At 52.0% G+C, this 15,391-nt stretch overlaps 1 protein-coding gene across 5 annotated transcripts in view; it reads right to left on the reverse strand.

Annotated features, from left to right (window-relative positions):
- Positions 1 to 15,391, reverse strand: part of MRTFA (myocardin related transcription factor A) — a 205,537-nt gene that overhangs the window by 11,072 nt on the left and 179,074 nt on the right. For all 5 annotated transcript variants that reach the window (XM_055085328.1, XM_055085326.1, XM_055085327.1 and 2 more), the window contains 4 exons: positions 7,559 to 7,614; positions 5,194 to 5,269; positions 4,116 to 4,277; positions 296 to 471 (listed from right to left, as the gene is read on the reverse strand). In XM_055085328.1, coding sequence (XP_054941303.1) covers positions 296 to 471; positions 4,116 to 4,277; positions 5,194 to 5,269; positions 7,559 to 7,614 — 470 coding nt within the window. The remainder of the gene's footprint in view (positions 1 to 295; positions 472 to 4,115; positions 4,278 to 5,193; positions 5,270 to 7,558; positions 7,615 to 15,391) is intronic.

Genomic DNA, 15,391 nt, shown 5'->3' on the forward strand with positions numbered 1-15,391 from the left:
CCACAAAAAAAAAAAAAAAAAAAAAAAAAAAAAGGGGAAGACAGAGGGTGGTAAAACATCACGGAACTGAACACACTCAGGAGAAGTGGCTGTTCTGAATGAGCGGACATAGGGCAGCAGGGAGGCCTCTGAATCTAACTGCAAGGCTGCCCAGCCGGCGTCCTCCACGAGGGCCCACCGCCGCACCTTCTGGCTTCCCCGTCCCACCTGGCCCAAGCGAGGGACCTCATCCTGGGCCGCTCCAGTAGGTCTGGGGCCCCTGAGCAGGGGAAGCACCTGTAGTGGACAAGCTCACCTGAGTGGGGGACACAGAGGTGGCACTGGGCAGTGGCTCGCTGACTCGGGCTTCCAGGGGTGACGGCACCGAGCCCTGGGACTCATGGCTGGCAGGCTGCTCAGGAGATAAGGCATCGCTGCTGTCCTCATCAAAGGAAGAGCTGTCTGCTACTTTCGGGTAGTTCACCTGGCCCACTGAAAGCCAAGGCCAGGGTGAGACTCCTCCAGCAAACGGGAAGAGGCTGTCCCAGCAAGGTGCCTGCCCCACGGCCCCGCGGCCCCGCGGCCCCAGCAAGCAGCGGGAGAAGGAGGCCAGCAGCCGACCTGCCTCCTGTGTCCAAAAGAGCTCAAGGAAAGCTTGTTATCACGACCCCGAAGCCTGCCCCACGGCCCCGCGGCCCCGCGGCCCCGCGGCCCCAGCAAGCAGCGGGAGAAGGAGGCCAGCAGCCGACCTGCCTCCTGTGTCCAAAAGAGCTCAAGGAAAGCTTGTTATCACGACCCCGAAACAAAGGCCAGGAAGAGTTAGTCCCACCAGGCCATCAGAGCACTCCCCTTGGTGGGGAAAGGCCTGATCGTTAACCCCTTGCTTTTCACTCCACCCTGCGTTCAGTCTTCCAAGCCAGGGTCTGCCCTCCCACCGCCCCACAGCCCGCCACCACCTCCACCTCCTGTTTCCCTGCTGTTGAAGGCACTTTATTCCCATCCTGTGGCTGCACAAAACTCTGCTCTTCTCCCAGAGGCTCATGGACCCTGCGATCAGGGACAGAAGGAGTTTGGGTAACAGCTATGCAGGTGCAGCTCCTCCCCCGGGCTGCCCGACTCCCCGAAGACCAGGAGGAACAGACAAAAGAGCCTCCCGGAGAAGGGCCGCCTGCTTGCACAGGTGAAGCAGATCAGTGGAAGGACAGCGACCTCCCTTCAGCAGCCAGTGACTCCCAGAGACCCATGTCCTGGGGGCAGGCCTGTGCTCCTGGGCAGGGACCAGGCTGGCTGGGAGAGGCGGGAGAAGCAGGGACCCGGCGTGGGAATGCCAGATGCAGAGGGAAGGAAAGAAGGGGACGGGGCAGGCAGGGTACTTCAAAAGACTCCTGTCACAACCCCGCCGCCAGCACGGTCAGGGGAGAAGTTCTGCACCAGCACTGTCCACACAGGGGGAATGAGGCAGCGGCACAGAGGTGAGCCGGCGGCCATGCAGGGGACGCTGCGGCGGCGGGAAGACCACAGATGAGGAACAGGAGCAAGCCTGGAACTCTCCCAGCAGACCCTCCCCAGCTCCAGGGCCGTGACCCGAGGCCCTCTGCCCCTGGGACCCGGCAGGACGCCCCTGAGCTTGTCCCCCACCCACCCTCCCAGGGGCCCGCAAGGCGCACGGAGGGGATGCAGCTGGCTGGCAGTGGGCCCTTCTCGCCGGTCACGCTAGGTCTAGGTGCCCTCCCACAGTCTCCTGCTCCCAGAGAGGGGACCTGCCATGGCACAGCAGCCACAGGACAATGGGACTCAGGAAGGAGGAGCTGCGGGTCCACCCCCGCCTCAGCCCAGCCTGAGGAAGCTGCTGGCCACACTGCAGCGGCCCCAGGGCCGGTCAGGCCAGGTCACTGGGGCCCACCCCTTCTCTCCTGCAGCCAGGGCAGCCTGGATGGGGCCCTGCCCGGCGGGAGTTCACGGGCCAGGCACCCTGGATCCCAGCCGCTGCTCTGCTGGCGGGAAACGTGGATGCTGAGGGGAGGCCGGGCACGATCAGCTGGCGGCGCGTGTGTGAGCAGATGGCCGCGGGTGTGTGGTGCGGTCTGGGAGACGGAGGCCGCCTGCGAGGCCCCTCCCATCCCGGCGCACACCCAGCTCTGCCTCCCCCTCCATCCCCCACCTCCTCCGCCTCTCCTGACTCCTTCCTCTCAGGCCTAAACCTGCTCGTAGCTCTCAGCCTAAACATCCCCCTTGACCACTATGTCCCTCTTTCCTCTCCACTCTCTTCCTGAACAGACGGACCGCGTTTGCTGTCACCACTGCCTTGCCCCCTGCTCACTCCTTGACCTGCAGGCTCACTGCCGGCGAATGCTCCTTTCTCCCCAGTCACCAGTGATGACCTCGTTCCAAACTAAGCTACTTCCCGGGCCTCAAACAAGCCGTATTCCGCCAGGGCTCCAGGCCACACTGCCCACGCTGTCCCCTCTGCCCGGAATGTCCCTCTGCACCCTCTCTACTTGGCAAACTGACTCGATCTCCAAGTGGGCCCCAAACGTGCCATCAGCCCCACCACCGTCCGCGTCCCTGAGAGAAGCCCATCTCGGACGGGCTCTCGCTGCCCCTGCCACACACCACTGTCCTACACTGTCCACGACAGAGCTGCCAGCTGGTCTGTAACGAACGTCACTGCAAACAGCAGCAGCCCTTCCCCGAGTCTCCCCGGGTGCCCAGGACTGTGCCGGGCCCTTCACAGCCATCATCACCTGGGAGCCTGCAAACTGTCCCGAACGGCAGGTGACTTGGCCACGATGTCACAGGGCCCTGGTCTTTCTAACTACGTGGCGCCACACGTGCCTGGGAGCTAGACTCAGAAATCACTTGTGCACACGGCAGGCTTCTCCCGTCAGACTGAGTTCTCTGAGGGCAGCCGCAGCATATTCTGTTCGTCTCTGTAACGGCAGGACTCACATAGGCCTGGCACGTGGCTGACACTCAGCAAACATTTACCAGACTTGGGCTGGCTGGCTGCAGAGTCCAGAACTGACCTTGGCCCAAACGCTGTCGTGGAATCTGGTGAAGGTCCGGCCAGGAAAACACTGACACAAGGTGAAGTGAATTCCAGGGCAAAGCAGGGAGTTAAAGAGGAAGAGGGCGGTCAGGGCGCCTCCTCCACGGGTGCAGATGAGGCCCCAGAAACCGGTCTCCTCTGAGCCAGGGCTCGGGCCCAACGTGGCCTGCTTTGGGCCTACTCCTGTGCCCTCCCCTGCCCTGCCCAAAGACCTAGCTCACTTCTACGGTGAGAGCACCTGAGCCTCCTGAAGGCACGGCTGCTCCCCGGGGGCAGGTCTCAGGCCCGCGGCAGCAAAAGAAACGTGTCTGTACCAACAGTTAGCGAAGTCTGAGGGAATCATGTCTGAACACCTGACCGTGGCACACAAGGCCCTGCACGTCCTGGACTCCGTGGCCTCCCCCCTCATGTCTCGACACCTGCTGCCAGCTCCATGTGCAGGCTGTCCCTTCTGCCCGCTGATACGCTTTAATTCCTACTCACCCTGCACCCCGATCTGGGCCTCACCTCTTCTGACAACGATGCCCCCTGTCGGGGCCGGGGTGGGTGGCCCTCCATCTCACTCTCGCCTATTTCCTTGCCTGTATCTGCTCCTGGGCTTGAGCTCCGTAAGGACGAGGGGCTTGGTCTGCCTTGTGGGGCTGTGGCCCTAGCACCTAGCACATTGCTTGGATCAATCGACGTTTACTGAGTGAACTATCTGAGGAGAGTGCCAGGCTCCAAGAAGAGATTTCACTAATGAAAAGAAACCGCAGGTATAGTTTCAAGGTCCCAGCATCTCACGTGCTCACACACACCACCCCGGACATCTACCTACCTTCTCTGGGAAAGAGGGACAAGCCCCTGCGCTCACAGAGATGGGAAGTGGACAGAGGCCTCTCTGTCACTGACGTAGTTATTTTGGCACGGCGCTGATCTGTGAGGCCACTGGCGCTGTCCCAGGCTCACAGGACCCGTTTATCAGGCTCTCATACTCTGTACCTCGGCTCCCCCAAGGCTAAGCAGGAAGTCAGGGAGCAAGCGGTCCAGAGCCCATTCCCTCTGTGCCCCGCCTTCAAGTCCACACGTGGTGGCCGGGCCTCCTCACCAATGATGGCTTCCTTCAGGCTAGACTCCACAGGCAGGATATTCTTCTCCACCAGCTCCATGGGGCCAGGCCTCTGTGCAATCTTCTCGTTGAGGTCATCGGCCAGCCTGGCTCTTTTCAGCTTCAGCTGCTTGGCCTGCAGGGAAGGCTCGGCCGAGGTCTCTGCCCGTGGGAGAGAATGGAGTGCAGGAGGATATAGGAATGAGCTGGTTCTGCCCTGGGAACTCCAGAGCAGCTCCCCTTCCCTCTGGGGAAGGAGCAGAGACCATGAGAATGCACATCACGTCCCAGGCAGAGTACGGTGGCCCGGCTTGAAGTTTCACAAGGATAGAAGAAGGGGCCCCCGCTGTGGACAGTGTGTGGTCACACGCAACAATGGTCACTAGGCACAGGCTGGCCCAGACGACTCTCTGAGCTGGAGCTAGAGCTGAAAGAGCACCAGGCAATGGGTGGTGTCTCCTCTCCCTCAAGCTCGCTGCGTTATGGGGACAATTCGCCTCCCTGCTCTGGGCCTCGGTGTCTTCCTCGGCGAAGGGTGGGGTTCAGTCTAGGAAAGTCTTCTTCCAACCCCAAAGTGGCTTCAAAACCAAACAAAAAAGGAATAGACTCAAGCCAAAACCTTTCCTTCCCTAGAATGAGGAAAGAAGTGTGTGTGGGCAGGTGGAGTATGTCTGGGATGATCTTGCTTGTACTTCACAGGTGCTCCTGTAAATACTGAGTGAGCGAACGAATGGATGGATGGACAGATGAAGGAATGAATGGAAACAGAAAGTAAACACATTTAAAAACAGAGTTGGAGGAAAGGATTTCATACCGAGGTTTTATGAGATCCAGGGCCACCACATGGCCATAGACAAAGGGAAGCCACCCCAAGAGAATGTGATCGTGCTCCTTTGGGAATTCCAAAAGCCAGTGGTGGTGCCCACAGCACTGCTGTTTTACTGCGTTAGGGCTCTGGCTTACACTGTCAACAGAAATGGGAGTGATGAAAAAGAGGGAAGACGAAATGTGGGTGGTGCAGGGGTGAAAACGGTGAGAACGAGGGTTTAGATGAAGAAGCGTTTCCAATCTAACACACCTTCCAAAATGTGCATCCTGACCAGCTCCGATCTCTCCGGCCGGGAACGAATCTTCCGCTTCAGGTAGTCCTCTGTCTACAGAAAAAACACACCAAGCAGCTCTCAGATCCAGGTCACAAGCTTGTGGCATGAACAGGACCGAAAAGCAGCCGTGCCTTTAGTGGGTCACCTCTGCAGCCCCCACAACCTCAGCCTGGAGACTGCAGGGTCCTGAGGCCTGGAAGGACGCGTCCACTTTCAGTGCACCTGCCAAGGGCATCATCCATCTGTCAAGACCATTTGTCACTCTGAGGCTGGACTACTAATATATTTTTTAATCTATTACTTTTACTATCATATGTTATGTTCATCAAAGAAAATTCAGAAAATTAGAAAGTAAAACAACAATAAAAATTTTTAATCATCCACCGTTAGTATTTGGGGATATTTGTTTCTAATCATTCTTTCATGCAAAAGATAAGTTTAATTTTGCAAAGCTATAATCATACTGAATATAATTTTATACCTTATTTCAAAAAACTTGGCATTGCCTGATACCATGAGCATTTTCCATTCACTCTGAATGGCTGCCAAGTGGAGTACTAATTTTGATACATGGTGTCATAGCTCTAGTTCCTTAAAGTCTCATGTCCTCATTTCTGCACTTCTGAGACACCAAGCAAATTGAACCATTCCCTCAACAGTCCCAGAGCCAGCCCACTGCCCGGCGCTCACGTTATAATGTATATATGACCCCGGATTTGTCTGACTCTAGAGCCTGTGCTCTTAACCTTTGCACCAGAATTTTACAAACCATAGGTCAAGCCCATTAGTGGGTCAGGACCACCACAGGATAGGGTAGGATAGGACAGGACAGGACAGGACAAGACAGAGCAGAGTAGGGTAGAGGAGCATTGAATAGAAAATAAAGTATCAGAGCATACGGCATGCGGGCAGCAAGGTAAGGCCTTGCTCCTCGGGCCGGCCTTGGTGCTCTGACTGGTCAGCTCTGGGCCAGCCCTAGGGTGGTGCTGAGCTCTCCGGGAGATGGCTTACAGTGGCCGCGCGTTCAGGGCCTATCACCCATCTGCAGTGGGCAGAAGTACTGCCATGGCTGCCGGAGAAGACGGCAGAATAGGTCTTCACAGACAGCAGAGGGAGGCATACGGTACTGACGAAGAAAACACCGGGAGTCCACACACCAAGGTTTAAATCCCAGTAAGCTTGCCACTTACGAGCTGGACAAGTTAGTTAACCTCTCTTAGCTGCATCGATTAAGATAAAGACAGTAACACCTAATTCATGAGAGCTGATGTGAACATAAACAAGAAAAGGGTATAATTTCACATATAAAAGTACTCAATACACTAGTAGCTGTACTAATTAGTTGCATTTATTCCTTGCCTTGGAGAAGCAGGCCAGGAAATGGTGCCAAGTCTTCAGACTGGGTTGAGGGCACAGGCAGTGACACTCCTTTTCTCCCGGCTGCACTCTCTCACCCTCCCAGCCACTGAGACAGTGCAGCTGCTCACTCCTTTGGTTCCCAGGACCTGTGACCTCATTCTTCCCGCTCCCTCTAAGAATTAATCATAATTTTCCTTAGAAATGTGTTAAAAATAACATGAAGACAGAAGATAGTAAGATAAGTCTTGGAGGTAAATACTTCAGAGTCTCTGAAAGAGCTGTGGGTCTTAGGGAGCCCCGGCCTATGATCCTCCATCTGGGGAGGTTCTCTTCCCTTGTCTTTTACATAAAAGAGAAAAGTGAAGAGGCTGAGAGGGGAAGCATGTTCTGGCGACTTCCCCATCTCCGCCCACACTGGGCAGCAGAATATCCCCTGAGGCCCCCGAGGGAACTGAAACTGAGGGGGACAGGGCAACCAGCCAGGTGCTGCAGTGTGAACCTGAGCTCAGAGGGACACAGCTTCTGCTTCCACGGCCTCAAGTGGACCCTGGCTGCTCAGGGGCACACAGAGACCAGTAAGGTTTCCATGCCCGTTCTGGAGAGGCGTGGGCAGTGTGGCCAGACAGGAGGGACCACCACTCAGCAAGCTTTCCCGTGGCTGGTGGTCGTGTCCTAGCAGCTACAAAAGGCTAAGTGGAATTAAAGATGGGAAAATACTAGTGGTCTCCAAACCAAAAGAAGGGAGGTGACCATTACATACCCTTGAATGTACTAAAGGAGGAAACTCATTCTGATCATGGCCCGTATCATCACACTGGGAGACGCTGGGGTGGGGATGGAGCAGAAAAGCCAGAGCTTCCTATTTAGAACCATAAGGCCAGGGCAGACCCTGGAGGCAACACTAGACTGGAAGGAAGACGACAGCAGCACAACAGGCTCTGAAAATGCTCTTAGGAACCCTTGGGAAGCAAGGTGCCTTACCCTGGCCCGCTCCAAGCTCCTTCTCTGCTCATGAAATGCAGCTGGACTTTTCAAAGCTGTTGGGAGAAGAATCATAAAAGAATTACTTTATAGTGAAGCATCATGTCTACTGCTACAATTTACAGTGGAGAAGGTATCTTAAATTCAAGTTAATTTTAGCAGTACTATTAATATCAGCTGAAGTGAAGAAGAAAACGGCACCTGAGTAAGCACATATCTCTGTGGTTCAGCTACTCCATCAAAACAATTCTGGTTACTTTGTTCCTAATGGGAACAGTCACTGCCTAAGCTTGGGCTCTATAAGGTGCACCCACGGAATATAACTTTAATATAATCCTTATGGGGCAGTCAACTCTCCAAGAATGCCCACTGGGCCTCCCTTTACTCTGGGGGAGACCGGGACACAGAGCAGAGCTGCAAGTTGGGTCCACCCACTTTCCTTCTCCAACCTCATTGGAAATCGCAAAGTGACCGAACTGTTTGAATGAGGCTGTTAAACCAAAAAGACATACATCTACTTGGATGCCATTTCCTTCTTCGGTTGATGGTATTAATAGTGCTGCTAAAATTAACTTCAATTTCATCTTGAAGGACTAAAAGAACTTCACCATGATTGTATGGTTAACCTTGGTGCACACAACCAGCAGCTGACCAGAAGGCTCACTGTATCCCGCGTCAGGGACCTGGCTCTTTTCTGGGGCTATCACCACATGGCCACAGCTCGCAACTCAGCAAAGCACACTGAGGGTGGGGAGACCAAAGCAGGACGCTCTGCGGATGCAGCGCCATGAAGAGAGTCTGTGTCAAAAACTCAGCAGATACCGAGTTGGGACACCCTGAGGATGAGAGGGGAAAAGGCCTGACTCACTTCAAGTAGGGAACAACAGCAGTGCGAGAGAAATTCATAAGACCGTGGTCAGTTTCACTTCTGCTGCCCTAGAATTTCAAAGCAGCTGTGAAACTGTGTGGCGATAACTTTTGCTGGGCTGCCGGCTGTGGCAGGAGTGCGGGGTAAGGAGACGCTAAAAGTAGCCAGAGCACAGATACGACCCTATGCTGCCTGGGCCTTTGCGCTTCCTCCCGCCATCCCACCCCCAGGGGCCGGGCCTCAGCAGCAGCAGTGCCCGAAGAAAGCTCCAAATGTCACTGCAGTACTTTCTTTTTTTCTTTAAGTTTTTTTTTTTCTAATATTAAAGTAAAAAAGAAACTCATTTTAAAAGGTCAGTTGGAAGTACCCTATCTTCTAACGGCAGGGGGAGTGCTGGATTTAACAACTAATCTCTAAGGAAAACCAGCACAGGCTCCCTCCCCAAGCTACCAGAGCATTCCAAAGCACGACCCAGGCCATCCCAGCTGTAATCTGAAGGTCTTGGCATCTCAGTGGGTAAGCAGACAGCCCCTGCACCTGCTTCTACTGAGTAAAGCTGGTTCAACTCCAAAATCAGCCCCCAAAAGTCCTGATATGCAGGGTGTGATGGACCAGCAGGGAATGAACACACAAGCTTGCTCTAGGAGCGCTTATCACACAGATGAGACGAGAAGCGCTAAGAATCAAAGCAAAGCTCAGTGTCCGCCCCGCCCCCGCCCCCCAGGCTGCCTTTCTGCCTTCGTTTTCCTCAAAGCTCATCACCGCCTGACACCCTGGATAGGCATACTGCATCTCTCTCTCTTCACTGCCAGCCTCTCACCGCTACAGTAAGCTCCTCTGGGCACGGCAGAGGGTCTGTCTGCTTTTTTTCTGACAGTACCCCCACCATGAGAGCACATAAGTCATTCAGTGACTTAATGAATATTCTATAAGGAACGGATACAAAGTGGACACTGGTGACAGGAAAACTAGAGGATTCTGTGAGCTCTAAACTTTCATTTGTACAGCCAGAATCAGGCTCTCATCTCGGTTCAAAACTTCACAGAAGCCCCAGATATAAAAGCAAGACATGCGCATGCCTGTCCTGGGTTCTACCAGTTACTGCTGGTGTGACACGGGGAATGACTGCTTTCCAGGTCTCATTTTCTTCTTCTGTAGAGTCGAGTCCACCCACCTCCCAGAACTCCTGTGACAACCGAAGGAGAGTGAAAGGGCTCTGCAGCCAGTGGCGCCCTCACCAACACATTTAGGGTGCTGCTGTCATCACGTGCAGTGAATTTGGTTGAATCAGGGGTTTGATTCCCACACGGGCCAGCTAGTTCCCTACACCATGGTCACAGATAATCTGGCTAAACACCAGTCAGCGTGCAACGACCTACACTGGCTATCTTCCTAAGGGGTAAGGCACAGATCCAGCCTCCGGAAAAACAACTCAAAAAGCACAGAATTTCTTGATGGAAGGGGAGTGCAACATTTTCATGTACAACGAGGATGTTGCACCATGAGTGGGGATAAGCGACAGGTGAACTGGCTGTACTGTACGTGACTTCCTGCTTCCATCGAGTTAAGGAAATTTCTGCGTAACAGCAAGGACGCCTACCTTCTGTGGTGGGCACGGTTCTAAATACTTTAAAATGTTACCTAATTGAATACTCCTAATGACTCCATGTGATGTGTAATATTCCACTGTACAGATGAGGACAGGCTCAGAAAGGGTAGGAAAGGCAGCAAGTGGCAGAATAGGATCATAACCTAATTCTCTCTCACCCTCAAGTCAGAGTTCTTTCCCTCCTCTGGGTTGGTTCCTTAACTTCTTCAAAAAGTGGAGAAGAATGAACCCACTGGATGGGAGGCAAGGAGGCTTCAAAGACCTGCAATGCTGAGATGTAGGGCTGAAGGCAGGCCATGTGGAAAGGCCAGCTCGACCACAGTACTGAGCACAAACAGGTGTAAGGAAGGCTCAGAAGAGGGGTGCAGAGTGACTGCAGGTACACAAAGCCAGGGTTTCAAACCTGGGGCTCACCATGGAGCTTAAGGTGCAGCCTTCAGCACTGATACTAGGAGACGAGCCTGGAGGTGGATGAGAAGACCAGAGCAGTTCACTAGCTGCTCAGAGCTTGGGCAAAAGAACCAGAAATGAAGACCAAGAAAAGAATTCAAAACAATAATTACCGATCCCAAAAGACTTTCATTTTATAACAACATTATAATCTCATTGAATCCTCTTAACAACCATGAGGTAGGTACCACTATTCCAATTCTATACGTGAGGAAACTAACACTGCAGTAACCCGTGAGGTCACTCACCGAGTGGTGGACCCCAACCCAGGCCCAGCTCTGTCTCTCTTTCTCCCTTTGTGACAAGTGTGTAGGCTTCTATCAGCCCTTGAAGAGCCCACTCACTCTGTGCTGCTCTCTCCCCACGTCTAATTCTGCTCTCCGACAGCAAGTTCAGCGATTTCAAGAGCCACCTCCGACATGTGAAAGGAAGAGTGAGCAATGACCAGTCTTGTGTGGGCTTCAGTCAGGACTCCTGGAAGGCGCTTCCCAGGCCCATCTGGGGAAGCCTGGAGCTGGGGCAGCCAGTGCTCTCGGTAGCTCGGGGTTTGGGGTGGAAAGGGCACTCCTATACGTGTCTGGCCAGCTCTGTTAAAAGCTGCAGCCATGGAGGGTAACCTAGTGAAGAGATTAGGGGTGATAAAGGTAAGCCCTGGGCTTTCTTGATGTAGAAGCAGGTGGCAACGTAGAGTCAAAATCACAAGCTTCCACGCTAAGGGAATGAGACACAAGGAAGTACAGCAACACAGAAAATAATTTAAAAGTTTAGGCCTCTACTAGTTGTGGAAAATCCCCAAAGGCTCGAAGCTAACCCATAAACATGTGTCTGAGTAGGAGGGCGGCATTCACCTTGGACTCTCTCACCCTCTCTCGCTGCCTTAAAGCTTTGCCAAAGGAGCCAAGGGCACTGCTCACTCGGAAATTTTATTTTCCTGGAAACTCCTAGAAGGCAATCTCTGAAAGAGAAGCCCCGCCAAATCAATGCAAACCCAAGAACTGTGCATGTTGTTTATGAGAATATACATTTTTGGTGTCAGAGGGCACCAAAACTTGATCCTCTACTCCCACCCTCTGGGAGCTGGTTCCCTGGAACACTTGCACTGCTTTGAGTGAACACAGGGGGGTGTGCAAAAACGCGCTGAAAGGAAAAATAACCAAGCCTCCCCCCACGGAAATCAAATGAACACAAGTGGCTAAGAGGTGTGGCGCTCTTAGTCACAGTTTCGGTGCTAGATGTGGGCCCCGCCCCCGGCTGGCTCTAACCCACGATTAATACTCTGTTCCCTCTCTCTAGCGCCCATCTTCTTTCTCCCCTTACACATTTGCTACCTTAATTAAGTGAGGTCATTTGTGAACTAAAAAGAGAAAAGCTGGGCTTCCCTGGTGGCGCAGTGGTTGAGAATCCGCCTGCCAATGCAGGGGACACGGGTTCGTGCCGCGGTCCGGGAAGATCCCACATGCCGCGGAGCGGCTGGGCCCGTGAGCCATGGCCACTGAGCCTGTGCGTCCGGAGCCTGTGCTCTGCAACGGGAGAGGCCACAACAGTGAATGGCCCGTGTACCACAAAAAAAAAAAAAAAAAAAAAAAAAACCATTATGATCATCATAATCAAACCAGTATAAGGCAAGAGTGCCTATTCTCACCACTTCTATTCAACAGAGTACTGGAAGTCCTAGCCAGAGCAATGAGAAAAGAAAAAAGAAATAAAAGGCATCCAGATCACAAAGGAATAAGTAAGATTATCTCTATTTGAAGGTAACATAATCATACATATAGAAAACCTTAAAGAGGAAAGCTGTTTCAATTTCCTTTTTCAAAACGCACTGCCATCCACTTCCAGGGGGAGTTCGGTGCTGTGCTGGGTGTGATCTGATCGGACAGAGCGCTGTGATCTGATCTAGCACCGAAGCGCGAACATAAGGAGCCTTAAAAACCAACCTGGCGGGACTTCCCTGGTGGCGCAGTGGTTAAGAATCCACCTGCCAACGCAGGGGACACGGGTTCGAACCCTGGTCCGGGAAGAGCCCACATGCCGCGGAGCAACTAAGCCCGTGAGCCACAACTACTGGGCCTGCGCTCTAGAGCCCGTGCTCCACAACAAGAGAAGCCCACGCACCACAATGAAGAGCAGCCCCCGCTCGCCACAACTAGAGAAAGCCTGCGTGCAGCAACAAAGACCCAAGGCAGCCAATAAATAAATAAATAAATAAATAAATAAATAAATAAATAAATAAAAAGAGAGTAACTTAAAAAAAAAAAAAAAAACTAACCTAGCACATGAATGTAGCGTTTTCCCATTACCAGCCCCAAATTTAGTTCAACATGTAGGCAAGTGAAAGCCTCCTAGGAGCCACAAAGCAGTTCTGGAAATGCATCTCAGCAAGAAGAATAGCAACAAACCACAGATATTCATTTTCTCATCATTATCATTAAGGAATATTTATTAGGTGCCTGGGTCTGAAAGTCACTTTATTAGAGGTGCTGACATAGTAAAAATGATCGTTCCCATACTATGCTAGAATAAGCTCACCGCCAATTCTGTATTCAGAGGAACTCAAAGGCTATAAACACAGGACCTCTAACAGAGATCAACAGACTGCCATGGACTAAGGAGCCCTTCTTCCAGGCAAGCCTGCTAGATTTCTCTGTTCACTGTAGAAGCAGCAGGCATACGCACAGTGCATCAGTGGTGGCTGTGGCTGTGTGTGGTAACAAACATACTTAACAACTCAGGTGGGAAATCAGAACTACGTCCATTCATCCATCTGTCTAATAAATAATTCTTAAGCAACTACTGTGCTAGTTACTGAGGACAAGGATGTACAGGATGGAGTCCCAGCCCTCAAAGGCAGCTCAGGGTCTGGTCAGGGAAAAAGACAAATAATTACAACACAAGATGGAAGCACAGTTGTAGAGGTAATTTAAAGTGCTACGTAAGACAGAAGAGGCAAAATTCTGCCTGAGGAAAGAGTGTGTGAACTGTCTGGGTAGATTTTACAGAGAAAACCCAAATGAACGGACTAGAAACACCACAGGCAGACAAGGAAGGTCATCTAAGAGCGTGACAAGTTCAAGGGACTACAAGTGGTCTGATGTGGTGGGACCAGGGTGCTCACGTGGGGATCATGAGGCTTGGGGGGGCGGGGGGCGGGGCCTGCATCTGGGGAGCCAGGGAAGACATACTTTTCTCTGTTCTTCCCACTAAGTACAACTAAACACTCTGGACCTTACATAAATAGGTTCTGAAAGGTGGAGGGAAGGTGGCAGACTGGCTAGGGACCTTGGAACCCAAAGAATGACACAGTGGCGAGTCCCCCGAGTTTCTTTTTTGCCTCTTACACCCCAGACTTGGAGCTGAAGAAGCTGGCAACCCGGAAATGCCAACGGAAGCGGACAAAAAAGCCCCAACAAAACCTACTCTCGCTAGCCACAGGACCAGGAAAAGGGCAGCCTAGCAAGAGACGAAAGTTAAGACAGTAATCATTCTACTCCAGCCAGACAGCACGGTGAAAGCCCCACCCCCAACAGGAAAGGCCAGCTGGGAGTCTAGACTTTCACCCCTACAAGGCTGTAATGAAGCACCCCAACACCCCTGCCAGGTGGTGTCAAAGAAGGCCGAGTAGGAGGCTGCCCCCAACCCAAGTAATAAGTGGAGACCAAGTGGGGAGCCTGGACTTACACCCCCTCTAGCAGAAAGGAGATTCCCCCTCTCCCCCCGCTGAGGTGGTGTCACGGGGAGGACTGGTGAGGTGTCAGGACTTTCACCATTACAAGGTCACCTCCACCCACAAAAAACTTTAACATCGTGTCATCCAAGCCCTGGAAGGAGAGGAAAAAGATGAGTTGGAAAAGTACTTAAAACTTCCCAAATTCGGCAAGAGACATAAGTCTTCAGAGATTGAAGAAGCTGAGCAAACCCCAAACAAGTTAAACCCAAAGCAGTTCACCCCAGGATACATCAGAATTAAACTTTTGAAAACAAAAAACACAGAAAAAAACTTGAAAGCAGCCAGAGGAAAAACAATTTGAATGACAGCAGATTTCTCATCAGAAACCACGGAGGCCAGAGTGGTCTGTAACTACCACATTAACCAGGCGAGTGACATGACCAGAACTACACGGAGGGGTGGGGAGCTATTTCTAACTTGATGTTTTATGTTAAAAAATGGAATGAAGATGTGGCACATATATGCAATGGACTATTACTCAGCCATAGAAAGAAATGAAACTGAGCTATTTGTAGTGGGGTGGATGGACCGAGAGTCTTGTCATACAGGGTGAAGTAAGTCAGAAAGAGAAAAACAAATACCGTATGCTAACACATGTATATGGAATCTAAAACAACAACAAAAAAGGTCATGAAGAACCTAGGGGCAGGACAGGAATAAAGACGCAGGCCTACTAGAGCATGGACTTGAGGACACGGGGAGGGGGGAGGGTAAGCTGGGACGAAGTGAGAGAGTGGCACGGACTTATATACACTACCAAATGTAAAACAGATAGCGAGCGGGAAGCAGCCGCATAGCACAGGGAGGTCAGCTCGGTGCTTCGTGACCACCTAGAGGGGTGGCATAGGGAGGGTGGGAGGGAGGGAGACTTAAGAGGGAAGAGGTATGGGGATATATGTATATGTATAGCTGATCCACTTTGTTATAAAAGAGAAACTCACACACCATTGTAAAGCAGTTCTACTCCAATAAAGATGTTAAAAAAAATTTAAATGAGCAGAAACATACCTGGTAATTGGTACGTATTCATTTCACCACTCATGTCTGCACTCACATGCTCCCCCCTCTTCCCTGCACCCCCTTTTAATTTTGAATTTTTTTTTTTTGAAACCTACAAAAACACTGAAAGACAAGTAATAAATGGCCCTATAACTCTGACCTAGATTCACCAGTTCTGTT

Source organism: Physeter macrocephalus, chromosome 6, assembly GCF_002837175.3.
Source record: "Physeter macrocephalus isolate SW-GA chromosome 6, ASM283717v5, whole genome shotgun sequence".
NCBI lineage: Eukaryota > Metazoa > Chordata > Mammalia > Artiodactyla > Physeteridae > Physeter > Physeter macrocephalus.